The sequence below is a fragment of the Agelaius tricolor genome, unplaced genomic scaffold (genome assembly GCF_023055355.1).
Source record: "Agelaius tricolor isolate 1412-34295 unplaced genomic scaffold, bAgeTri1.0.p SCAF_37, whole genome shotgun sequence".
Taxonomy (NCBI): Eukaryota; Metazoa; Chordata; class Aves; order Passeriformes; family Icteridae; genus Agelaius; species Agelaius tricolor.
The window spans coordinates 4,093,333-4,120,315 of record NW_027269297.1 but is presented as its reverse complement, the minus strand read 5'-3'; the positions used below and the strand labels follow the sequence as shown (position 1 = coordinate 4,120,315).

At 49.0% G+C, this 26,983-nt stretch overlaps 1 protein-coding gene across 3 annotated transcripts; it reads right to left on the bottom strand.

The window, feature by feature from the left end:
- Nucleotides 1-29: 29 nt before the first annotated feature.
- SLC31A1 (solute carrier family 31 member 1) lies at nt 30-26,903 on the bottom strand. Of its 3 annotated transcripts, none has more exons than XM_071453637.1 (5): nt 26,852-26,903; nt 7,060-7,212; nt 4,800-4,872; nt 4,247-4,415; nt 30-3,650 (listed from the first exon to the last, which is right to left on the bottom strand). In XM_071453637.1, exons 2-5 carry the CDS (start codon nt 7,165-7,167, stop codon nt 3,449-3,451), a joined length of 552 nt encoding a protein of 183 aa, XP_071309738.1. In that variant the 5' UTR covers nt 7,168-7,212; nt 26,852-26,903; the 3' UTR covers nt 30-3,448. The 3 variants fall into 3 exon arrangements, with proteins under 3 accessions (XP_071309738.1, XP_071309737.1, XP_071309739.1); XM_071453636.1 differs by lacking the exon at nt 26,852-26,903 and adding an exon at nt 11,875-12,491; XM_071453638.1 differs by lacking the exon at nt 26,852-26,903 and adding an exon at nt 11,779-11,872.
- Between the last annotated feature and the right edge of the window lie 80 nt (nt 26,904-26,983).

Genomic DNA, 26,983 nt, shown 5'->3' with positions numbered 1-26,983 from the left:
ACTGTTCCCAAAACACAGCCCCACCAGAGTAAAATGCAATCTATTTTATTGGTTAATTATGTACAGGAGATTCTTGATATTCACAGTAACATCAGACAAGTTACTGCCACAAAGAGCAAGAATAAAAACAAAACTGACAGTCCACTGTAAACAAAACTAGAAATCCTGCTGGATTGGGTGGGACTGGCTCCAGACAAACTCAAAAGGCACTCAAAGAAAAGCAACAAAAGCCCTCTGAGGGACAGGGCCCGGCTGCTCTGAGCTCCCTCCTCGGTGACATTGCGGAGGCACAGCGTGTGCAGGGCACAGAGACAGGCACAGGGTGTCACCCCCGAGCAGGACAGACACCCGAGCATGACACGTGGGTCATCCTTGGAGCCCTCCCGTGCTACCAGGACAACTCTGAACTCAGCAGAGGGGCTGGGGCTGCCCCAGAGCTGCCGATCCCGCCAGAGGGAGCTCAGGCTTTGCTCAGGCTCGGGCTCTGCCACAGCACGCAGTGACCTGGCTGAGAACACACCGTGCTGGTGGCAGGGGGAGCCTGGGACAGGGGCGGCTGCTCTGGATTGTCACAGTGAACTGGGGAGAGCACAGCCATGGCAGGAGGAGCAGCCCTTCCCCAGCTGTGCCCCAGGAGCTCGGAGCAGAGGGGACACAGCCTCACACAGGGGACACAGCCTCACCTGCTCTCCTCAGCCACCTCCCTGTCACCTTCCCTGGGCAGCCCAGGGTGCCCAAACCTCCCTCGTGCAGGCTGTGGGAGCAGCTGGGGCACCTGAGAGCCTCGTGCCCAGGTGAGCCCTGCCAGGGCAGTGTCCCCTCCCTGGGCATGCTGCAGAAAGCTCTGTGCCCTCTCTGGGGACAGCACGGGCAGAAGAGAAGCTCATTCTGGGGGGAAACAATTCCAGGGGCACAGGTGGTACAAACAGAACGAGGCAGAAAAGCTTAACAAGAACCAGACTGACACTGATGAGCCACAGCCTGATCTCCAAGCCATCCCTCAGAGAATTCAAGTCTGGCCACTTGGATACACAGAAAAGTGGCTAAAAGGTGACAGCAAGATCAGGCCAAGGAGCTTCTGTTCCAAAGAAAGACACAGCAAGAGGTATATGAGGTGACAGTGCCACCACACAGCCACTCCTCACTCCAGCCTGTCATTGTGATGGCAACAATTCCACCCCCTTCCAGAAAAACCAATGGCAGCAGTGGCAGTGTCACCCTGAGCTCCTTCAGGGGTGCAAACCTCCCACATCAACCACCATCTCCAGCTTTTAACAGCTCCAGTTCTGACAAACACTCAGATTTCCTCTCAGTTCCAGCAGGAGTGGAAGGGATTGTCCATTTTCTCTGTCCAACACTCACATTCCTCCAGCTCTCCAGGGGTGGGGAGGGTGAGGTTTCCCCTCCCATGATTGCCTGGAGGGCACAGCAAAGTTTTACCTTTGTGACAGGTGCAGAGAGGGCACCAGGAGGTTCTGTCACAGACAGAACTCCCTTCAAAGATCAGACTGGGGAAGGAAGCACTTTAGCACTTTTCCTGTCTCTCAGCAGGAGGTGGCTAGAACTTTTCCATGAAAGTAACTTTGCCTCTCTCACCCAGACGTGAATTTGCTACAGAAAGCAGCTACATAGGAACCTAAGCCTGCTTTTAACTCAGTTCCTTTTATTCTCTAGTTGCACTGTCCAGAGAAAACAAGATGTCCAAATAAACACTTGGCATCAGCCCAGGAGGGCTTTCAGGAGGTGCAATTCAAGCCCTGGTAGCAGCAGTTGTGGATTTCCTTACAGAGGGTGGGAGGGGGGACAGGGACAGCAGCACCAGCACCATGGAGCACCCAGGCACACAGGGATGGCCTCACCCTCCAAGGCTCAGGGGCTAAAATATCTCATTCCAAAGATCAGCTTTCCTCACACAGCTGCTGCCACAAGTCACCAGCAGCATCTTCAGGGGAAAAAACCCTTCCTGAGTGTGCCCAGAGGCTCCATCCCAGCAGGATTCTCTGTTCTCATGGGCTGTCCCAGACACCAGCCCCAGTCTGAAAGTGCTGCCTGTTCTCAGTGCCTTTCCCAAATTCCCACTGTCTTCCCTTCCGGCCAGTTACAGGCACAAACTGGGCAATCTGGGTAGAGAGAAGACCCCAGCTTTGCACCACCTCCTCCAGCTCTGCACAAGCTTTTTAACATCCAGGTGCTAAACCAGGGCTGCTCCCCAAGCCTGGCCTGGCATCAGCCAGGCAGGAGGGTGGTTCTGCCCCTCACAGCCTGTCCTGCCTGGGCACTGGGCACAGCCCACAGCACTGACTGAGCTCTTCACTGTCCCCCACTGCAGAGAGAACCTGCACCTCCAGCATGGGCACACTGTGATTATCAAGACAAAGAGGAGCCATCTGGGTCAGGAGTACTTTTTGATTAGCCCACGCTGCTCCAAATGTCACCTGAGAAGACACTGAAGGCTGCTGTAGTCCTGTATCTTCCTTCTCCTCTTCCCCAAATCTCTCCTTTACAGGAATGTGGTTGTTTTCCCTCTTCACCTCCAGCTAGGAATACCCTCCAGCCATTTTAACTTTAGTGTCCTGAAATCATTATTTAGCTCTTGCCTCATTTACAGAACCAGTTCTAGTAACCCAAAGCTTAGTTCTAGTTCAATCCAGGGCAGCTCCATATGAAGTACCTGTGGGTTCAATGGTTTATTGGGAATCTTTCTGCCCTGTAAATACAGAACCATTATCTGTTCCATAATTGGCAAGGGAAAGCAGCCCAATTCAGGTGTTCTCCCTGGAGGCTGAGTAAAGCTGCTGGATACATCAGATTAACAACACTCATCAATCATCTCTGGTGGGCTTGGAAGGCAATTTCATTCAATCCCTGAAGCACACAGCTCATCCTTGGGTCAAAGTTCCTCCCTTGCCAGGACACACCTGAGCATGTCTGATGTGCAGCACCAAATCTTCCTCTGAGGCTGAGTCCTACAGCAAAAGGTGTCATTGGCCCCAAAAACCACAATGCCAGGGCAATCTCCTCCCCTGGCATTATGTACACATTGAAAAAAAAATCAAAATTAAAACAGCCATTCACACATTATTGGCAACTGATCTTTTCCTACTGTTCATTAAACCCTCACTGATGAGCATTTACAATTTAAAAATAAAATAGTTTTGTTTTCCTTTTAAAATAATTTCTACAGTTCTGTCAGCCAACTAACTTCAATCACAGCATAATCTAAGAATAAAGCAAATCCTGGCCAAGAATGGCTGCCATGGACTCTCAGGAGTCAAGGGGAGCAGCGTGTCCCAGCTCCTCACATCCCTGCACCCCTCCAGGAACCTGTAGTGAACTCCAGTTGATTTTCTTTATCATGATTCTCTTGGCAGCTTAGGAATGCTCCAGTCCTCGGGTGGCTGCACTGGCAGGGAGCAGAGGGGTGGAGAGGCCTGTGGCACCCCCAGTGCTAGTGGCAGTGCTCTGTGATGTCCACCACCACTGCCTTCTTCCAGCTGAAGAAGAAGTACCCGGTGCCCGCTCCCGCGGCCACGGCGATGCACAGGTACCCGTTGTAGGTCATGAAGATCAGCATGAGGAAGTAGCTGACCACCACCTGGATGATGTGCAGCACAGTCTGCAGCAGGTGGGGCAAGCTCAGCATCTGCTGCCTGGGAACACAAACCCAAACAAGTCAGCAAATGGATCAGGTGGGAAATGCACATCCCCAAAGAGAAAGGGCCAGGACAGCAAGGAGGGCGTGGGGTGGCACAGAAGGTGACACCAGCCTGGGCAGGGACTCCTGGCACCTGGAGCTGTGGTTTTGCTCACAGAGCAAAACAAGCATGCAGCTTGCAGGGAGGACACAACTTTTAGCTGAGAAACAGACTTTGCCAAGCTTCTTTTACCTCCCCCCCCATTCAAAAGCTGACTGGCTCCTGTTCTGCACACAGGCCTTGACTACCTGTCAATAAAAGGACCCTGAGTGTTTTCTGTCAGGGTCACTGGATGTAACATCCAAACTCTGTTCCTCAGAACTCCCCCAAATGTGTTCATTACAAAAACCCCAAGCCCATCTGGCTCCTTGCTGCTTTCCTCCTTTTGCCCCCATCCTCGAGGGTGCCCAGGTGTCCCCCATCCTCCAGTGCCACGCAGCATCCCAGTCTGGAGCCAGGACACTCTCCAGAGGTCAAAACTGGCTGCACCAAGTTCCTTCTGTGCCAGTTCCAGCTGCAGAGTTGGCTTAAGAAGGAAGTGCAGTCCTTACCCCACGGTTTTGTGTGTCTCCATCAGGATGGTGCCATTGGGGCCGGGCACTGGCATGGAGTTGTAGCGGATGCTGACTTGGGATTTCCGGAGCAGACACTCCCGGGCGATCTTCAGGCCTTCATAAAACATGGCCAGGAAGAAGACAGCCACAAAAGCACCAGCCATTTCTGACAAGAGAGGAAACACCATTGTCTCTGGGCAAGAGAATGTCAGCAGAGTCACTGGGGGATTGAACCCCACTGTGCTGCACAGGCCACGGCCAGGCTCTGTGTGCATGCACAGACAGGTGGGAAATGGGAATTTCATCCAGACACTCCCTGCAATTCCACCTATAAAGCAAAAGCAGCAATCACTTTTGCTAATAAAACCAAATTCTTGAACTCTACAAGTATCTCCATTTTTCTTTCACCCCACAGATGCCATTTAAACCAGATTCAACACAGCATGTCCACAGATTTTTAGCACAAGTAACAAAGTAATTCCTGAAACATGGATCCTGAAACACCAACTGCAAACCTTTTGTTTGGACTGCACAAGACAGTGTTACTAACCTCCAGGAGAATTGATTGTAAGTCCAGAGAACAGCAATGGCACATTCTCACAGCTGAAGTGGAAAGTCATGGCCTGCCCAAAACACAAAGAACACCAAGATGAGCCTGAAGAGCTCATCCTAAGGAGGTCACAGCAAGGTGTGGCAATGGGGGTTGTATCAGAACAAGAACTCAGATCTGTTTGTTTGGTCACCACCTAAACTCCAAGAAACTCTGCAGCAGATCTGGTGTAACACACACAAGTGAGACAGGGATGAGATGCTCCAGGCTCCAGTCCCCAGCTCCTCAGGCAGCCCTGGGCAGGAGGCCCTGTCCTCCACAGGACTCCAGGGAAGTGCCTTCTCCTTGCCTTTGGAGCTCCTTCTTCCCCAGCATCAGCAGTGGTCAGGGACTAGGGATGTCTCCATGGAGCTCCTCCTTGGCTCCCCATCCCCTAGGAATTGGGTTGCAGGGCACTTTCCCCTCCCCACTTGGACCTTGTCTGGATGATACAGGTAAGGGTTGCACAGGTGAGTCCTCTGGTCCCCTCCTGCACTGTGCCAGTTGTTGTCTCCCTATGGAATTCCCAATATCCTGTGGCAAACAGAGGCCTAAACACAGCTACACAAGGAGCTAAAGCAGTTCACAGCTGCCCCTGGGTGAAAATAAGGGCTCCTGAGCCTGCACAGTGAATGCTGTGGGAAGGGCAAACAGCAAAGATCCCCAGGCCAGCTGGAGGTGATACAAACTAGGTAAAAACAGCTGGGCATGTCTTGGGCACAGCTGCACACAGGGTTTTCACATGGGAAGTCCTGACCAAGCAAGAGGAACTTCTCTTTGAACTTCCCTCATTGTTTAATTAAGGTTATTTGCTGAAGCTCAGAATTATGATTCATTTCAGCATCTATAAGAATCAGCTCATTTTCCCCAGAGCAGAATTTACTCGAAAATACCTTTTAGAGAGTACTTTCATCTCTTCAATGAATTGAACATATTTACATTTAAAACAAAACCCACATAAATCAAAGAACTTCAGGTGAACCTGAGCCTGTAACTTGGTACCAGTGAGGATTGGGAAAACACACATTAAATGTGCTCAGTCTGTTATCTAAGATGCTCCACCTATGAACTCCCTTCCCTGACAGATTTATTTGCAATATGAATTCAAAATCTGGTGCAATTACTCACAGTTTTCAGCTGCAGGGCAGGGCAGGGTCCTGTAACTATCCAGTGAACACTTAACATTTGTAAAGAAATTATATTTACATGGAAAGTAATGGCCCAGGGATGCCAAAACTGAGCTGAGATGATGGGAAGAGCTTCACAAGGAGAGCAGTGGCAGTGCTGGACTGAGAGCTCCACGTGGGCCATGCCCACCAAGGCTGTTCTGGTGCTCTCCTCTCCTGCTCTGACACTGCTTGCAATAGAAATAGAAGCAGAGATTCTTGGCTCTCTCCTCAGGCACAGAGCTGGCAAACAAACTCCAACTGATGGTTTGCAAAATCCACTCCTGAGAACTCTCATATGAAATAGAAATGTGCCCTCTCTCCCCTCCTTTTGAAATTTCATCATAAACAGACATGTTTTAATAATCTGAAACTCACTCCAAAAGTATTTAGGAAAAGGAGAAAATGCTGGAAAAGTTCCTAGAACTGGCTACACACAAACACTGACCCTCCAGCCATCTCCATGGAAACTCTGGCCAGGATCTCTGCAAAGCCTCAGTGATGCCAGAATGCACAAGTCTGAACCTGCTGCAATCAAAGTCAGCTGGACCAATGCAGCCTTAATGCCAACAGGGCAAAGAGCCCTGGCACTGCTGTGCTCCCCAGCAGAGTGTGCTCTGAGGGTTCAGGAGGGAAGGGAAGGGCACAGCTCAGCACAGCCCCTCACACTGCTGGGCAATTCTCTCAGGACTGCCTGGGGCTCCCCCTGCCAGCCTGGAGAACTCCATCCATCTGTTTCCTGCAGGGAAAATCTTGCTTTGCATTTCTGCCCTTAGCTGGCTGCAGAGCAGACACCAGGCTGGCTGCTTGAAAGGTTTTCTTCAAGAAAAGATAATTTTGCCAAAGGAAATCCATTGTGAAATCCATTCCTGCTCTGTATCCCTCACGCCGCTCCTTCATCCAGAACACCCACATGGGATCTGGGTTGAACCTGGATGAATTCCTGCCTTCCAAAGCTCAGCTTCATTTCCAGCTCTCCAGAGCACAGTCTTTAAGAGGACAGGTTACTCTGAAGCACAGACAAGGAGGAGCTCTCTGGTGAATTCCCCACTTACCATCATCATCATGTCGTGGCCCCCGTGTCCCGAGGCTGTGCTGGTGGGGTGCTGGTGCTCGGGAGGGTGCGAGGTTGGCAGCGTGGAGCTGTTCATGTGGTGAGACATCTTGAGCACTGAGAGATTCAGAAAGGCACATAGAAAAGTGGGACCCTGGAAAACAAACTAACAATGAAGCCCTTTTCTAAACAGAATGTGGTTTCTCTACTGCTGCTGCATGAGAAAAATATTCCAAGGCACTGAGAACTGCTGCTTCTGGAAAACTCCTGGAGCTTGCTCATGGTCCTGCTCTGGCTACAGAGAGCACACAGCAGCACACTTCAGAGGAGGTGTGTCCCTCTGCACCCTAACTTGATTGAGATGGCACCTGGGGCAAGTACTCAGCATAAAGGAACATTTCTTATCTACTTGAGGAAAAAAACAGAGCCCCTTCCCAAGAGCAGTCTTGCAAGAGGCAAAAATATCACAAGCACCACTTTAAATTGCATATACTAAAGTATCAGATTACAGGATTTCTCTTAATTGACAGTTAAGCATTTTATTGGGAACATGCTTAACACAGAAATTGTGTTAGTTGGAACAAGACCTACTGTCAGGCAAAGGTCTGCAACAGCTACAGGCAATCCAATTTCATTTCCATGAGTTTTACATTGCCACATCTCCCCTGTAATCACATTACCCACAGTGAGAGAAACACTCAAGAGGCTGCCAGTCCCAATCCTTAATCTGGTTACCACAAATCAGGGATGTCTGGACACACTAAAAAAAATAAATAAAAATACCCTCTCTGGTCACCTGTGGGCATGGCTGCTGCACTGGCCCAGCACTGCCTGGGCTGGCAATTGCTGGTGGGAAATGAAATCATCAGGTTCAAACAGCAACAGGAGGGAAAATAACCTGGGAATACCAGTCAGTCCTGAAAGCACAGCATCTGTCCTACTGGAAGTAAAACCAAGGGAAATAAAAAGCAAAGCTTGGACACTTTATCAAATTAAAGTTTAAAAAGAAATGAGATACAGACTTTCTTCCACATAAACCATCAGGAGAGTTTACAAGTTTGTTTTTTCAGTTTTTTAAGCCAAAATGCAGCACTGTGTTTGAACAGGTAGGCATGGCTATATTTAGATTGAAGAGAGGAAATGAGACTCTAGAAGAGCTTTCTGAACTGGAAGTAGCAAATAAAGCCCTGAAAGGCACCTGGTGGTGGAGCTGGCTCAGTGTGTGACAGTGACACTGTGCAAGGTCACAGAACAGTAGTGCCAGTGCAGCCCCATGACAGGGGACATCCAAGGGCTTTGGGGTTAAACTGAAGTGAGCAATGAGAGAAATTAAAGATTTGGGGACGGTAAGGAAACAAAGTCAGCAGTGCTGGGGACAAAGTCGAGAAAAGTCGAGAAAAACAGAAGTAATACCCTGCAAACACAGAAATTAAATAATGCAGGGAAGCACCAAGAAGGGACACCAGGTACCCACAGCTCAGGTATGTTCTCCATCTCTGTGCAGAAGTTTGTAGCCCATCTCTTATTTCATCAGACAACCTCACAATACTCCCCTGGACAGTAACTTGGAATCATGGAATCCAATGGCACTGGCTAAAGCACAATGAATTCCTTATTTCCATATTAGTCCATATTTCTGCTAATATTTTTTAGCTCACTTTGTCCCTGATTTGTGCTTAAATATTGAGACCAGAAAAACGTTCACATGGAAATAAATAGGAGAGAGAACAATTCAAGCAGTAGCTCAGCTGAGACAGAAAAACTTCACCAAGGGAATGGAATGCCCATGGAACACCAATGCAGAATGCCCAGTGTCATTTCCATATGGCACAGCTTGGAAGATTATCCTGTTCAAGAGCTGAAATGTTCTGGCTCTAGAACTGCAGTCCCAAAACACTTGGGAAAAGGATCCTCTGCCAAAACACACAAACTTCAAATTGTCTTTTGCATCAGGGAAGGAAGAAGAATGGCCCGAGTTCTTTACCCTGAGGATCAAAGGAAAATGTCCTGGGAGAGGAAAGACGTAACACAAGAACTTCCCCTCTCCTGCAGCCAAAATCTCCTGGAATCACAGAACCATGGAATATCCTGAGCTGGAGGGACCCACCAGGATCCCCCAGCCCAGCCCCTGTCCCAGCAACCCCAGCCTGGGCATCCCTGGCAGCGCTGCCCAAAGGCTCCTGGAGCTCTGGCAGCCTCGGGGCTGTGCCCATTCCCTGGGGAGCCTGGGCAGTGCCAGCACCCTCTGGGGGAAGAACCTTGCCCTGAGCTCAGCCTGAGCTGCCCTGGCCCAGCCCCAGCCGTGCCCTGGCTCCTGTCCCTGTCACAGGGAGCAGAGTTTAGAGCTGTCCCTGTCTCCTCCCTCTTCTCTCAGTTGACTGATCCATTGCTTTTCCTCTGAATACAACATCCTCACCAGCTTCTGTCCAATGATTATTTATTCCTTTTAGGATTTCACATTCCTGCCAAGCTCAGCAGGTTCCAAAATGCTCCACAGAGGCCCTGGCTGGTTACCAGGTAAAACTGCCTTCGTGGCTGGGCTGTGTAGAGCCTTCCACTCCTTTTCTTCTCACTAATCATCATTTGTCTGCAGAAAGGGAGAAACAGTGTTTGTGTTTCAGGATATTTACTCTGCAGGAACAAAGAAAACGGTCAGGAGTGGCTGCCTGGGCCTGGGCAGGCCTTGGTACAGGTTACAAAGGGCAAGCTTGACCCTCACCCAGGTATCTCCTTCCCACTCTGCCATCCCAGTGCTCCAACACCAGATCCAAGCCCTTGCTGCAGTCACCCAACACTGAAGGACATTTTATGAGATCCTGAGAGGATGGGGTATTAAGTAGCTTAAGAGGAAATAACCTCACCTGAGCCACTTCAGCTGTGTTTTGTGTCACTGAAGGTAACAGTGAATAAATTTCTGTTTAAAAAGAAATCAGTTCCAGTGGAGAAGCAGACTCTGATTTACAGCTTGGGAGATCTCCACCTAAGTCTCAAGGTAAAAAACAATATATAGGGCAGCAGCAGCAATAGGTTAATGGGTGTGTAATATTCCAAGCTGCAAATCCCTGGCTGGTTTGCACAGCTCCTAAGAAACAAGCTGACAGATGTGGAGCTCTGTGTGTCACAAGAAGGTGGTGCTTTAACAAGGCTGACTCCATACCTGAAGGGAAAAAAATCCACCCCCCACAAGTTTCTATTATTGTAAATTCTTTAAATAGGCTTAGCCTTGTACAAAGCCAGCCTTTCAGCAGGTATTTCTGCCTGAATGAGTGATTGATCTCTGGCTGCTGCCTGCTCCATATGTTTGCCCTGAGAGGGAGAGGCACTGGAGCAGATTCCTGAGCATGGAGCCATGGAGAGGAACCTGCCACAGCCCCTGGCTGCATCAGGCTCAGATACTCTGAACACCTGAAGGGGACAGATCCCAGGGTGTACCTACCACAAGGGACACACACAGAGTGATTTTTGTGCTCTGCAGTAACCTACTGCCTGAGAAAACAAACAGGGTGGAATAGGAGACAGGAATGAGGAAATTCTCCTCCAGGGCTTCTTTCTTTCCCTCTCAGTGCTGTTACCCCAGGTGAGAGAAGCCACAGCCTCCATTTCACAACCCCTCAGATTCTGAAGGAAAACTGCAACTCAAGAGTTCCTCACAGGACTTCTCTTTCTTTAAGCAGGAGCCCAGGCAGGCCCTGCTCACTCTGAGGTTTCTGTCCCAGCCCTGCAGTGCCACTGTGGCAGCTCTGCAGGCCAGGCTGCCTCAGCACAGGTGAGCAGGATCTGGCAGCAGCAAACTGCCAGCACCAGGACTCACCTCACCCCAACCAACACCCAACCACTGCTGCCTCACCTCACACACACCAGGAGCCACAGAGAAGGGAGGACAGGCAGGAGGTGCCAGGGCACACACGAGTGCAGGTAAAGGTGCTGGATCAGATGAGATGCCAAAGCCAGAGCAGTCCTTTCAAGCAGATCTCAGCCAAAGATCACTGCCATTACACATAACTCCCTCCCACAGCTCCCCAGTCTATTCCTTCTGCTGTGTTCATCCAGAGTCCTGCAGCTTCATAGCAAATCACAGTTTTTCCTGGGCAAACCCCAAGGAAAATGCACCTTCCAATGCAGAAACACGGGACATGCAGGAACAGGACACACTATGGGAAGGATCTAGCAAGCTCCCAGGAAGTACTTTACAATCAGCTCAGTGTCAAACAGATCTCCCTTAAAGCCCCAAAGGGAATGAAGCCCCTTTCCAAATCAGAAGTCCAGAGGATTAACACTGGAGCCCTAAATCAATGCCCATTACAGCATCAACTCTTCCCTTCTAAACAGTGCCTCACCTTTCCCAAACCAGTTCAGAAAACCCAAGAAAAAAAATTCCACTGGCTCTGCCCAAAAGGACCAGAGCCTTAAAAACCCTGTCTGCAGTCTCCTTTAGAGCAGTTATTTGTCCCACAGAGAGGGTGCTGCTGCAGTGGCCAGCACAGGACTGGCTCCTGCTCAGAACCCTCCTGACTCCTCTAGAACAGCTGGAATGATTCATACCCAAAGCCTCTCCACCAACACTTCTGATAGCAAGAACAGGTCAGGAGCTCCCTCTCTTCTGAACAAGTGAGAAACACTTGGCAATATTTACTAAGAATTAAAAGCAAAGTTCCTGAGAGAAAGCCAAGGGAAAATGATTAAAAATAGCAAGCTGGAAAAGCAAAGACCTGTTGCTTACATGATCCCATATGGCTCAGTGCTGCATGACACAAAGGAATGCTACAGAAAAAGCACAGGAGGAATGGAAAAGGCACCCAGGAGTTGCTCTACTTACAGCAGTGCTGCTGGCACACCCAGCTCCACTGGCTCCCAGCTCGTGGTCCCAAGCCCAATCCCTTTTCTGTTTAGCAGTGCTGCCAATGGAGTGGGAGGGAAGCAGCAGCCTGCAGACACTGCAGCTCTGTTCACTGCCTGTGGGCTGCACTGAGCTCCTCATCAGGAGACCTAAGCACTGCTTTTAGTTTATTCAATTTCCTGGCAAACTTTTCCACTTTAACTGCTTCCTTTCCAAATGGGTGGACCTGTGATTCTTCCAGGCTGCCAGGGAGAGCTCCAGAGCTGCTTAAAGGCACAGCTGAGGGACACTCCAATTCCACCTGCTCATGCTGTGGCCAGGGCCCCTGGGCCAAGCTGTAAGGACACACTTTAAAGACACAGGGAATAAACACCACATTCTTCAGTAATGCAGCAGAACACGTGTTACAGATACACTGCTGTTTCCCAGTGTGAAAATTCTCCCTGGAACTCTCCCAAGCAGCTCCAGCAACCCCAGGCTGGCACTGAGACACAGGGAGGGACTGTGCTGTGCCCAGCACATTTAATTGCACACCTCTGTTTTTCCCTTGCACAATTCCTGAAGAAGGAGCTCTTAGAGCTATATTAAGAACTCAAGGAATGTTTGTGAGCTCACAGCAGAACTGTGGCTTGCCCTGGTACTGCCTCACCACCTTGGAGTCTCATCCTAAAGCTTCTTCCAGAAGTTTAAGGCTTCACAAAAGCTCAACACACCAGAAGGGGTTTATATAATAAATAGAATAAATCAATAGAACAATATAATAGATTATAATATATTATACACATATATTATATAATATAATAAATATAATATATATTATATAATTAATATAATATATAGAATAAATAAATAGAATAAATAATTTTTATTCCCTTTATAGAATAAAGGGAAAGAGAAGGGCACAGCTCAGGAGCTCCAATACACACTGAGGGTGAGGCTGTACAAATTTGGATTTCCTGGGGCTTGTCCCTGGTCATGGAAGCTTGCTAGATTCAAACTGGATCAGCAGAGCCAAGCAGGAACCCACAGTGTGACACAGGGCACATTCTCCCTGTCTACCTGAGAGCAGACTGAGCTGTTCCCACCCACAGGTCTCAGAACTTCTGAAGGATGACAGACACTCTGGAGAATGTCCAGCCAGAGATGCCAGAGGCTGCAGTGCAGGGAGTGGGGAATAATGGGCAAAAAAAGAGCTGAGCAGGGCTGCAGACAACATCTTGTGTTCAGGTTCAAAAGGAGACAATGCCTGGGCAGCCTCTGTGGAAGGAATGCCAGGATGGAAGCAGTCAGCAGGGACAGGCAGCCAAGCTGGGAGCACCCAGAGCCCAGCTCTCCCAGCACAGGCAAAGAATGGGCTTTTCAAACGATGGGCAGGGCTTTCATGTTTTGTGAGGGAAGAAATCCACACAGATCTGATCCTCTGCCATCACCTCCGCTGAGGATCCCAGCTGGAACCATTACAGCACTGTTGTGGATGCTGGAGATAATGACAAAGTTCTGGCACATCAAAACCACTCTGCAGTCCATGAGCCATGCCCACAACTGATGGGATTGGCCCAGGCTGAGACACACCCTTATTAAGGTGATCCTGACAACCCCCACAGGCAGGATGTGGGAGGATAATGAAGCAAACCCACATCAGCCACCCAGGGAGGTCTGGGGGTGATGCTTCAAGCCAGAGTTGAGCTCAGGCTCTCTGCAGCACAGGCAGATCTCAGGGCTGGGGCCACCAATCCCAGCCTGCAGCTCCTGCTCCTCCAAACACCCATCCCCAGGCCTCCTGCTGCCATCATTTGCTTATTTTATTCTTACCAAATCTTACCAAATCCTTGTGTTTCTTGTACCAATATGTTTGTCCCCCTCTTTAGCAGGTTGCTGTGTCCCCAAGGCTCAGGCTGCCCCTTCCATATGGAGCCATCACACAGCACCCACAGACATGGCAAAAACCCCAAGCAGTGCTCCAGTTTCACACTGTGGATTCCAGTTGGGATGCTGGATCACACAAGCTTCCTGAAGCTGCACCACATCATTTGGCAGCTTGATGCAGTTATATGCATCAATTAATGTTTAATTAAAATGAAGATTAAAACAAGATGAAGAAGTATCAGCATATGTTCAATCTTTAAAGTCCTGTCCTCTGCTTTGAATCAAAGCATTCCTCAGCTGTACAACTACAGCAAAGCTGGTCACAGCCACTCAGCACAACCCCCATTACTTGAGGAGAGGCCAGAGCTTTTCCTCTCAGCATGGCTACAATAATGGCCCTTTGATGGAGTTTGTTTTCATAGCAAACCTGTCTGATCACCCTCTTTTAGAGGCTTTGCTAGAAGGGGATGGTCATTCCTAATCTCCCAGCTTCTGCAGACGCCTCAGGAAATCTGTAATCTTTGAACAAGAAGAAAAAATAACCCAGGACAGATTGTTCTTTACAGGACAATATACTGAACTTCATTAAGTGAAGCACACACCATGTCGTTGACCACAGGCCCAGTGGAGTGAAAGGCAGCTGAAAACAACCCTGCAGAGCACAAAACCTCAGACTCTAAGCATGGTAACATCACAGGAAAGGCTGAGAAATGCTGGCAAGAGCTGTGTAAAGGTGACAAAATAATGGGGAGTCAGGCTGAGCCTCCCCTGTGGTCAAGCATCCTCCTCAGCCATACAGAAACTGCAGGAGACAGCAAAGCACTCAAAGGATCCTCGTGAGAAGGTGGCAAAACTGAGGAGTCCTTGCCAACCCCCTCCTGGCTGTAGACTCATTTCTGCAGAGAAGTCTGACCCAGCCCAGGAGCAAACACCTGGAATGCACACAGAGCTTTGCATGGAGATCCAAGAGTGATCCTCTACTGTCTCCATCGAGCTGAGACCAGGCAGTTACACCAGATGATTACTGAAGGTACCTTCTAACTTAACATTCCTATCCTATTCCTACTCCTCTTCTATCCTACCCTACCCTACAACACCCCTCTGCTTGTGCTGGCCACCCCTCAACCCCTGCCTTGGCAGCACAGCTGAGATTCCTTCCACAAGGGATCTTCAGCAAGAGGTGACAGAACCAGCACTGTCACACCTCAGTCTGTCCCTCCCAAATCCAGCAATGCAGGGGTAGAAACTGCCCTCATCTTCACAGGAATCTCACACATTCCCACACATCCCAGCGAACGTTTTCCTTTGAAAGAAGCGCTGCAATCTCAAACTGATCCGTGCCTCCAACTGTTGGGCCAAATCTTGGGGTCCCCATGTGCAGGTGGCTCCCCAGGCACCCCACTCTTGGCAGGACATGGGGCAGCACCCAGCAGCACAGCTCCTTGCCCACTGCTGTGGTGACAGTGCTTTGGAAGGTGCACAGCAGGCTTGGGGCTCAGAGTCCAGCACTGGGCACACGTGACTGGATCATTCCCATGCCTCTGCAAATGCTCCCTGCCCTGCCCAATGCACAACAGAAGGAAGGACATGACACCAGGAATTCCACTGGGATTGGCTCTGGCAGCTGCTGTGAATGCCACGGGGTGCGGGTTTGCAAAACAGTGTGTTTGACAGATGTTGCTCAGGGCACATCTGCCACAGAAGCCTGGCTCAAGGGAGGGAGTTCTGGGTGCCAGACAGATGCTGGAGGCTGTCACAAGGCTGAGGACACTTATCCACACAAGGGACTCTTATCCACACAAGGGACAGCCAGGCAGGGCACAGCAAAATCATTTTGGAGAAGCTGATGTCAAGAACGCCATGACCTGAAGTTTTCAGCAACAACCTGCTCCCATTCTGATAAAACACAAATGCTTTCAACCTGCATGAACCCAAATTAGCCTCAAGTCCCCAGTGGGACACTTTCCAAGGATCAGAGTACATTCCAGCCTTGGCTGTCTTGAAGAACCCCAGCCAGGGACTATAACAAACCAAGCAAATCCAAAGGGGAGCTCAGGGAAGAAAGCAGAGCTCACCTGGCCTGGAGTCACCTGTGCACTGACCCAGAGCAGAGGGCCAGGAACAGACATGTCAACCACAAGTTGCTTTTATTGCCAATAAATGCCAATCAAGATTGTATTCATAAAGGAGAACTGCTACATCAGCAGGCACTGAAGAGGAATAGTGACAAGGTGACAATTAAAAGGTGACTGGCATCTCTTACATCCTTCAGTTTCCCTGTTCTTCTGCCACAAAACTTCCCCCTTTTCCATGTTACTGCTCCAAGAGAACAGCCCCCAGCCAGCTCTGCCCTCTGGGCAAAACCAGCAAGGACACCAATGTCCAGTGGGATGTCAAAGCCAGAGCACATCCATTCTGCACCAGGAGTGCCTTGTCCTGCTCAAGCCCCCCAAGAGCACAATTTCTTCCATTCTGTACATGGACAGTGGTTTTCCACCCCATTTTCATTTCCTCCACCACCAGCCTTTTGGATCCCTGATTTGCCCCATGCTGTCCTTTGTTCCCCTTTCTGTCTGGGTGGATGAGGCAGCTGTCCCCCTTTCTGGCACACAAGAGCACAGACACTTCTGGAAAGTGGCAGAATTGAGGCACCTCAGGACATGCAAGAGCTGAGGAGGGACTGCCATCCCCACAGCTGCCAAAGCAGAGGAGATGCTGTACCACAGCTGACTTGTGATTGTGTCATCTGCAGAGAACAGCACAGCACCAGAGATACCAAAACTGACACAGGATGCCACATTGTGGTGTTACATTTTAGCCCAAACAAACTGCTACACCACATTACAATTTCTTTACCAAACATCCAGGACAGAAGGCATGGCAAACACCAAAATTCCTTATAGCCAAGGCCACATGAATTCAGAGCTAGAACTGACAAGTTTCCATCAAAGGCAATCCCCAGGAGGCGTCTACAGAAGCACTTCAGAGCCTTCTGAAGCTGTCAGCCCAGCTCTGCAGACCAGCAGGCCACAGCACCAGAGCTTCACCTCCCTTCCCCACATCATCAGGGGCATGACACAGAACACAGCAACACAAAGCCAGGTCACAAATCCCCAGGATTCAGCACCCAGGGAGGAGAAATCTGGCAGGAAGGGAGGAAGCTTAGGCAGAGATAAGGCAGAATGGCTCAAAGGCCAGGGGACTGAGAGCTGAGATGCAGGAGCAGGAGGGTGGGTGGGGCTCAGTCAGGAGGCACCTGGGAACCTCCTGCTAAAAACTCTCAGCACTCACTCCTCAGCTGAGGACAGCCAAGGACCCTGAGCAGGGAGGAGACACAGGACAGCACCAGGAAGTGGAGACAGAAAAGCAGGGCTATGTGACCCATATTTTCCAAGATTACATAATTCCTGAATAAACAGATGCTCCCTTATCCTCAGTGGTGGTTTTTGCTCAGATGTTACACAACCAAACACAGGAATGGTGACCAGGGAGATGTGATCCATATGGCCAGAGAGCAGGAACCATCCTGCTGAGAACAAATGGGACAGTCCTGAGCCTTGTGATACTCTTCAAAAACTCTTTAATATAAAAATATATTAATATTTGGAACCCCATCTTGCAAGACGTGTGTTCTGTAAGATTAGACAACTTCTGCTTCCTTAGAAAAACCAAGCCTAGCAGAGAATTTCACTTCCTATTTCATATGCCCTAATCAAGAACAGTTTCTAGCTTGTATTCCTCTACCTATAACAGGCACTTTTTAAATGAAGGGAGAAGTTTTCTCTCCAAATAAAAAAAAAAAACCCAAAAAAAAAAAAAAAAAACCCTCCCCATTTTCATACAAGGTTCTTTATCATGCCCACTAATTCAGCATCAGATTCCTGCACACTCAACACCTTCTGCACCACTTGTACCTATGAAAAGGAGCCTGTCTCCCACAAAAATGTGTCTGTCCACAGAGTAAGGACACAGATTATTGTTTGTGGCTGTTCAGTGGCCACATGCAGAAGCACTCCATCTCCAAGGAATGACAAACATGTCAGGATGCAAGACAGAGAACTACTTGCAAGGTAATCCTGACAAACCATTGCTCCATGGTTGGCTGGAGTGGGAAGGACACACCAGGTTACACAGCATAAACAGCTCTGGCCAGATTGATTTTATGGTGTCTTTGAGCCTTAAACCCTGTGAAACTGTAAAATAATCTCAGGAGACACAAAATGAAATCAGAGCCCAAAAGTGCATTCCCAAGAAAGGAAGCACAAGTTTCCTCAGAGCCAAAAGTAATTCAATGTGTCCTAGAAGTGCATTAGTGGGCCTTTAATACAGGTGAAGGATCACACACAGAAATCACACAAAGAATCACAGGGTTGGAAGAGACCTTCAAGATCATTGAGTCCAACCCAGCCCCAACCCCTCAACTCAACCCTGGCACCCAGTGCCACATCCAGGCTTTGTTAAACACCCCCAGGGATGGGGACTCCACCACCTCCCTGGGCAGCCATTCCAGAACTTTATCACTCCTTCTGTAAAAAACTTCTTCCTGACACCCAACCTGAATTTCCCTTGGCACAGCTCGAGGCTGTGTGCTCTGGTTGTGTCAGTGCTGCTGGAGAAAGAGCCCAGCCCCAGCTGAGCACAGGCACCTTTCAGAAGCTGTGAGAGTGATGAGGGCAGCCCTGAGTCTCCTTAGCTCCAGGCTGAGCACCCCCAGCTCCCTCAGGGCTTCCTCACAGGGTTTGTGTTCCCAGCCCCTCTCCAGCCTCGTTGCCCCCTCTGGATGCTCTCATCTCAACTTCCTTCCCAACCTGAGGGGCCAGAGCTGGGCACAGCACTCAGGGTGTGCCCTCACCAGTGCTGAGCACAGGGGCACAAGGACCTCCCTGCTCCTGCTGGCCACAGCATTCCTGACCCAGGCCAGGAGCCATTGGCCTCCTTGGCCACCTGGGCACTCTGCTGGCTCATGGTCAGTCAGCTGTGGACCAGCACCCCCAGGTCAGTTACAGATTACAGATGTTATCTGTTATTGCCTCTTTACAGATGTTATCTTGCAACAGCATAAATACCTTTGTCCCATGCAGGTAAAACTGAACCTGAGGGTAATAAATGGACGGCACTGGTTTATTAGAGGCCTCATAAAAGGGAGTCCAGCACAGGTGATTCACTGGAGATACCCAGATCTTACCCTACTTGCCCATTTTCACACAGGTAATTTTCCCTCTCTGGCTGCTCTTCAACATTATAATCAGACTTAGCCCAGAAAAGACAACACTTGTACAAGTTCCGAACCGACGTTCAGGTGTTTTGACAATCTGAATAACAAGAAAACCACACTCCAGAACTCCTGGTTAATTTTTAGGAGGCCATTCCACACACATGATATGACACATACTGGTTTAAACAATTCACACACGTTTTTCCATGTCCAGCACAGCCACACACACATTACCTTCCACCACATGGGAGAGTGTCCTTGCAGAGCAATTCCCTTTCACTCCTTTCTTTTCATACTGAAGCAGTTGTTGGTCTGTAATTACCCTCAGAAGCATGTCCATGTGCAACACAGCGTTTTAAGGTGGCCACTCAACCATTCCCCTTGCCTGGAGCTGCCACGTTCCAGCCTGTGTCAAACCTTTCCTCCACAGCCACGTGTTGATGTCAGCTCCTACTGGGACACCCTGGGATTTCCAGCTCCTGTCAGGGGCACCTTTGAAATGCAGGCTTTGACCAAAGACCTAAGAGCTCTTTTAGAAAAAACCTTTTCTTGCAGAGGAAAAACGGATGTGTGTTCATTGCATTTTGCAGCACCATCCATGAGTGTCCCTCGACACAAGAACCTGGTCTACCACAACCAAGAATCAAATTCTTTTGTGCCTCCAACAGTTGTTTTGAGAAGCCTCAAGCTGCTCCTGAGCAAAATGCAAGGTAGAACTCAGGTCACAGGCAGCAAAATCCATTCCAGTGGGTTTTTAATTAAGCCCAGGAAGTCAACCTGTGTTTTGGCAGATGGTTAAGGCCAAATAATCCATCACCAGAGGCACCTTCCTACTCTTGATCCATGATCTTGGCAAACAGCAAGTGGATGGCACAGTGATGTATAAACAGCTTCCAGGCAGTAATGCAAATACTTGTAAGAGTTCAGAGAAAAAATTCATAGCCCAAATCCATAGAACAGAGCATTCTCCCTTTGAAAATGCAACTGAACTATTGGAAGCTTTATTGAAATTACTGAGTCACTGAAAATACAATCTCAGCAAGGTAGAAGATCTCCAGTATCAAGAAGAGGAAAAGAGCAATCCACTCAATTCTCTGGAAAGGAACTTATCTTTGGAAGGGCCTTGGCCTCGTGACACTCTTCTGACAGGAAGAGCCACGACTGTAGGGCATGGAAAGCCAGAACAAAAGCCATCAACAATTTTTCTATGAGTGACAAAACACCACTCTGGGAAAGAGCTTCAAATGCTGGCTTTTTCATCATTTTCAAACCCCTGGACAGCCACAAAGCTGCTAATCCAAAGCAGAAATGATTCAGAGCTAAAAAATGCTGAGTACTTACTCTTCCAGAGACAGGTTTTCCATCTACCAACTCCAGCAGAGCCTTTTTCTCCAGAGAGGCAACAAGTCTGAGAGTGATCAAAGTTTCTCAACCCTCACATAATGCTGACAAGCACATCATTATCTCTATCAAAGGCTAATCATTAACTACTGCTCAGATTAGCTTAGGACCAGAGCAAGCACTGGGATGCTCACACAGAGATCCACAGAAGCAGCTCCTGAGTCTCCCTCACGAGATCTTGGCACAAATGCAAAGAGATTTTAGAACTCTCTGATTAAGTCCATTGCAGAGATTACTTTCCAACACATTAATTAACCAAAACACATTTCAAACATTCAAGTCTCTATCAGATAAATTAGTGGTTTGCTTGCTTCTGGATATTGCAACAAAGCAAGCTTAGTTTATTTTAGTATTTAAGTATTTTAGTACTCAAACTGAGAGAGAGCAGGTTTAGATAAGATATTAGGAAGAAATCCTTCCCTGGGAGGGTGGGCAGGCCCTGGCACAGGTGCCCAGAGCAGCTGGGGCTGCCCCTGGATCCCTGGCAGTGCCCAAGGCCAGGCTGGACAGGGCTGGGAGCACCTGGGACAGTGGGAGGTGTCCCTGCCATGGCAGGGGTGGGACAGGATGAGCTTTAGGGTCCCTCCTATCCCAAGTCACCCTGTGACTCTGTTTGCCCCATCATGAAGAAATATGATGTTTTCAAAGCTATCAGCCAGTTTTTAGGAGCATTGCAAAGTGAGAAAAAACCAACAAGGCAAATAAATAATCAATTGTGCAGAAATTCTTCAACAGTTTTTGTAGAGGACAAACCTTGTCAGGGTCACTGGCTCTGGGACCCCTCTGCTTGGAAAGCTGGGCCAACAACTGCTATGAAAAACAAAAGGGACAAAGCAGAAAAAGTGCAAGAACAGCTGTGCAGTGGCCTGCAATACAAGGGGCCTCGTGGTGGGGGCTGTGGTTTCAAGCAAGAGTTACACAAAATGGGATCAACTGACAAGCAGTGCACATGATCCTGCTGTTGTGATGTCCTGGAGGGCTTTACTTGAGGAATTCAGAAAATTAAGAAAAGTCAGGCTGCTGCCAAGAGGTTTTTTAAGCTAGAAGCAAAATAATCAGAATCAAGTGTATTAGGCTTTACCTCCCATACAGGATATCCCACAGACACTGCTCTGTGCCTTTTATGAAAAGAGCACAAAAATGGCTTTACAAGTATAACTAAGCCTGTAACAGGAACATGAGGGCAGCTGTGAAACTCCCAACTATCTTTGTTTGCAGCTGTTCAGGTTCCAGCCTTACAGGATCTATAATGTGCTCCTCCAGCACACTTCAGCCTCACATGACACCACCTTAAACACTAAAGTTTAGTATCCTCTTGAGATAATGTCTTATCCCAAGTTAATGAAGGGCACCAAAGCCAGTGGTAACTTGATTTGTATAAAACTCACCTGGCAGTGAACCCAGAAATCATGACTCAGTCTCTTGTCAAATCCATTAGTCCAGGAGCTCAGACAAACACAGGATCCAAGAAATCCAGACTGCAACACTGGCTGCATTTCACTTGCACTGCATCCCGAGGCTGGGTGTGTTCCTCTGGAGCTTGTGCTCCCCTTCCCTTACCACTCTGATGTACAAGGGTTGCTTTACCCATTGGAAATGCCCTCCCATGGAGCCACACTGAAGGCAGCACTGCAGTGACTTCCCCAGGCTGCAGGAGAGTGAGCTGGGATGGCGCCACTGGGAGCACTGGCTTTGAGTCTGCTCCACGTTTGTGTTTCTCCTTCCCAAGTAAAAGAGGCAAGCTTGAAAATGCAGTGCAGCTGTGCCAGTGAGCTGCCTGAGCCCCTTTAGTAGAAAGCTTTTGGGGCAGGGAAGTTAATGGGGAAGCCAGTGAGTGATGGGATCCCTGCTCCCAGCCCAGCCTCTGGCAGAGCCCAGCCAGGGTGACAGGAGCTGCTGCCACTGTCCCAGCACAGTGCAGCCACCCCTTAGAGACAGCAGGCAAGGAGCAGCTGGGTCACAGGGATGAGCTCTCCCTGAGGAGGCTGGAGCTGTATCCCTTCCCAGGAGCTGCTTTTCCCAGCCCTCTGGAGCAGGCCAGCCAGTCTGCTCACACCATTAGCTCAGGATGAGCACTGCATCTCACAGGTGGCCTCAAAGCACTTCTTAATCCTACAGAGCCAAGGCCAATTATATTCTCTCCAATGTGAAACAAGTCTGAAAGTGCATCTGCCAGGCACTCCTTCCCCCAGCAGATGCAGTGCTTAGGCAAAAAAACCAGCCAAGACTGCCAGGGTTCCCCTTATCCTGGTTAGCCAGAAGATCAGCTAAATATATCACAAAGCTCATATTCCAAGCTCCTGCACCTTCATCAGAGAGCGAGATCTGACTCCGTGATAACTAATGAGTAAGTGTGGGAAAAGAGCCTTTATGGAAGTGAAGTGGGTCTTCCACAGCCTCAGGAGAGCTTGGGGCACTCACTGTGAGTTCCATGCCAGAACACCTCCACTCTGCTCCCAGTTTTCTGCCAACCTCTCAGGATTCTCAGCAGGACATGTTGAGCAAGCAGTGAGAACAGAAGAGCCTCAACCACTTAGAGCATTTGGCCAGTGCTCTAGAGCTACCATGGACTGCTCTAGTCCCTTAGATAAAGGGAAAAGATTACATGCTTGTACAACCTTTTTAGTAGATGGTAAATGCTGTTTACATCTGTGATACAGCAAATATGAGATTTTTCTAAGATTATATCCACAGAGAGGAAAAGAGCAGGAAGCAAAGCCATTGTTCTGGCTGCAGTCACAGTTGCTGAAGTGCCACTGGAAACCAGCTGGAGACCCTTGTAGATATGAACTGATAGCACAGGGAAGAAAAGACTATGGGAAATGATGTTAAAAACTGGGAAATAAAAAAGGAAAACTAAAAAGAAGCTATTTCATCACAACCTCCCACTTCTAGATTGGCTTCTAAACCAGGAAAATCTAATTCCAGGACCACCAATGAAAGGCTTTAGAAAGTACAGCAAAATAGGAGTTTAATTTGTTTACAATAACTAGTCCCATTATTCTCTGCATTAGCAGATTCCAGCTTTCAGATGAAAAAAAGGTTAATGAAAAAACCACTGGCATCGTGTTCTCCAGGACCTGATTGGGAACATTTCCAGAAAATTAGATTGAAACAAAATGCAATGGAGCAGATTAACTAAGATTGGATTTCCCAGAGAAAAACAAGATAAACTAGATTGAGTCTTTTTCATCCTTCCCTAAGGAAAAATTGCCAAGACTCCCAGTGATTTCTGGCAGACCTGTGGAGAAAGAAGTTGATGCTGGCAATGTGCTTCAGCTCAACTTCCCAAAATTCTGCTGCAGGCTCCTGCTAACTTTCAGGTGACCTTCAGGCCAGAGCAGGGAAGGCAGCCCTGCAGAGCCATGGCAGCTTTCTGTTGGGTAGAGGGGTCTTCATAGCAAATAGAGAAACAAGGAGGAAAGGAGAAAATAGTTGATTTTAGTTTAAAGAACAAAAAGTTCTGTCTTCTCTTGGATCTGATGCCTGACTGGAAAACAAGCCAGCTGAAAGGAAACTCCTCAGGGCCCTGCACAAAACTCACCACCCTGTGAACATGGTAGATTTTGTCATTGGCTTGTAATGTAAAAACTGGCAAAGATTATTCTCAATGCCCTCCCTTCTCAGGCATTAAGCTTTTGTTCAGGGATACAGGGTCTCACTAATCCAAATCTTGAAGTTACATTGCAAAGGGAAAAGTGAAGTGAAAATCCCCCCAAACCTCTTTCCCAAACAAAAAACCAAAAAAACCAAACCCACAAACCTTGTCCTTGTACCACTGCAAGTCAGAGTCAGTGCTAGGGATGATACCTTTAAAATAAAAAAGCAAACATGCAAAAGTGCTTGGAAAGGTGATTTAATTCCTCCTCTCTACTGGCAGAAATTATCCTAATTCTCAGCTTAGTTAACAACCTGGCCTAGATGAGAAATCTGATATGAAAAGCAGCCAAATCTGAGTAGGAAGTGGTTATACAAAATTCCTCCGTTCTCAACCCAAAGTTGTGTGGGAGCTTGCAATTCCCACCAGTTCTTATATTTTCAGTACCTTGTTTTGGGGGGGAGAAGAACAAAAGAAGCAAAATCCTGCTTAATGCAACAATTTTTGTGTTTGTAGCAAAAAACATCACTTTAATTTTGTATTGTACAGCAGAGCAGTCACAGCTTCACCAACAAATCCTGAGTTACAAAACCAAGCTTCATTTACACAGCAACATTCACACATTATTCCCACTGCCCCCTTTTTAATGAAGGATGGGAAAAAAATAATGCAGAGTCCAAAGCCTGGTGAAAGCCTCAGGAAACATTACATCACAAATGACAGGATTTGGGATCATTAACTTCAATGCTAACTTACCCTATAAGATCCCATATTGTTACTCATGAAAAATCCTGCAAAAGCTTTACTGACCTCAGGCTCAAGCAGAGCCAAGTTAAGATCAAACAGACTGAAAAATCAACTTAATAAACACTTGTGAGGAGTGTTTCATCCACCTGGGCACAAAAAGCAGGACTAGTAAGCATTGTGGAGCTTGGAGTTCGAGCACAAACAGGAAGAATTGGCCTCTGCCTGTGGGAACTGTGTGGAACCACAAGCCCACTGCACACTCAAATACAAATGATGACTAAAACAAAGCATAAATTAAAAAAGAACAAGTGGCTAAGATGTGATGCTTGCTGAGTGTTGCAGGTTGTGCTGCTACAGCCTCTTCCCCACAATGGCATTAAAACTGGCCAGTGCTGAATCCCAGTGAAAAAAATCAGGAGAAATACACAGGTATAACATTGGGCTAGGAAGATGGTGAAGGGTCTGAAAGGGCCACACCAGGAGCAGCTGAGGACACTGGGATTGTTCATCCTGAAGAGGAAACTGAGGTCAGAACTCACCAGGGGTTGCAGCTCCTCCCGAGGGGCAGCTCCAGGCTCTGCTCTGTCCTGAGGGAATGACCCAGGGCAGCTCAGGCTGGAGCTCAGGGCAAGGCTCTTCCCCCAGAGGGTGCTGGCACTGCCCAGGCTCCCCAGGGAATGGGCACGGCCCCGAGGCTGCCAGAGCTCCAGGAGCCTTTGGGCAGCGCTGCCAGGGATGCCCAGGCTGGGGTTGCTGGGGGGGCTGGGCAGGGACAGGGGCTGGATTTGATGATCCTTGGGGTCCCTCCCAGCTCAGGGGATTCTGTGATACCTGTGCCTAAAAAACCTCAGTTGAAGTGCCACACCAGGACTCAGCCACATGGGTCTTCACCACTTAAAAAACAAAACTACATTAACAACCAGCCAGATAGAAATACAGGAGCCAAAGCAACAAACTCTCTTCATCCAAGGGAGTACATTTCCCATTGGAAGGAAATTCATGCCCACTTGCTTTACCAAGGTCGGAACAATCTCCTCCCACTGGGAATTTACACCAAATTATTGTGGGTTTGGTTTTTGGTTTTCTTTAACAGAAATAAGATTCTGACCCTTTTCAGGTTTCATTCTAAATTCATCACATATTCTGCAATATAAAAGGAGTAACAATACCCTACTTAACAATATCCTTTATCTTCTTCCTTTAGAAGTGGAATCATTGATATCTCAATCATTGCAATAAACGCCTGAATTACTGCAAACTCAGCTCCACAACAGACCTGGCAACTTCCTGCTCAGACTCAAACATCCAGTCAGTAACTGACAGTACAAACTTCCAACCAGTGCCAGCAAACACCCAAAGCCAGGAAATATCAGCCCTAATTGCCATTCTGACCTCCTGCACATTGTTCTTCTGCATTTCAACATCACTTGGACCTAAGGTGAAATTAAAGCCAGCCGGTCTCACAAAGCACATAGAGCTATCAGCTCTCCAAGAGGGAGAAAACGACACAAGAAAACCAGAACACGCTACAAAAAATTCATTAAGCAAACCAACAAGAAGGTGTATTCTTCAAGGTACGAGAAAAACGTGGGAAACTGCTTCAGAGGGGCGGCTCAGACATTTATCCACGCAAGGAGCTATTGGGATGTTAAGAACGCAGCGCATGGCTGCTGCCCTTGGGTACCCCAGACACAGCGAACCTGGAGCACAGCAGCGCCCGGGGGTCCCCAGCCCTCCCGCCCGAGCCCCAGGGACCCCCAGGGGCCTCAGCAGAGCCCTGCGGGCCCTGCGGCTCAGCCCGGAGCCCGGCAGGTCACGGCTCCCTCACGGCAAGGGCAGCTCGGGCCCGCTGTCACCTTGGGAACCGCAGGGCCGGCCTGGGCGCCTCCCGCGGAGCGCGGGGAGCGCTGCCGGCACCCACACCGAGCTCGCCCCACACCGAGCTCGCCCCGCACCTCCACCCTCACGTCCCAGGGCTGTCCATCCCCTCGGGGCTCCCGGCGGCCCCAGCCTGAGGTGCCAGCTCCTGGCCTGAGGGGAGGGGGGGGGCGGCCATGGGACCCCTCAGCCGGGATTGGGGGGGGGGGCGTGGGGGACTCGAGACCCCCCCGAGCCCGCCCGTCACTCACCGCGCGAGCGCCACGAGCCACGGTCTTCGCTCCGCCCCCGCCGCCGAGCCCCGCCCCCTCCGAAGACCCATAAACCCCCCAAGTTCCCGCCCTCAGCCGTGCCCACTGAGCCCCGCCCCTTTCCAAGTGTCC

Coding starts and splice junctions, on each gene's coding strand:
- SLC31A1 (XM_071453636.1), bottom strand. CDS start 12,036: ATGAGGAGCTCAGTGCAGCCCACAGGCAGTGAACAGAGCTGCAGTGTC. Junction 7,213..11,874: donor GGTGTGCCAGCAGCACTGCT/GTAAGTAGAGCA, acceptor TTTGTTTTCCAG/GGTCCCACTTTTCTATGTGC. Junction 4,873..7,059: donor GCCACGACATGATGATGATG/GTAAGTGGGGAA, acceptor TGTTTTGGGCAG/GCCATGACTTTCCACTTCAG.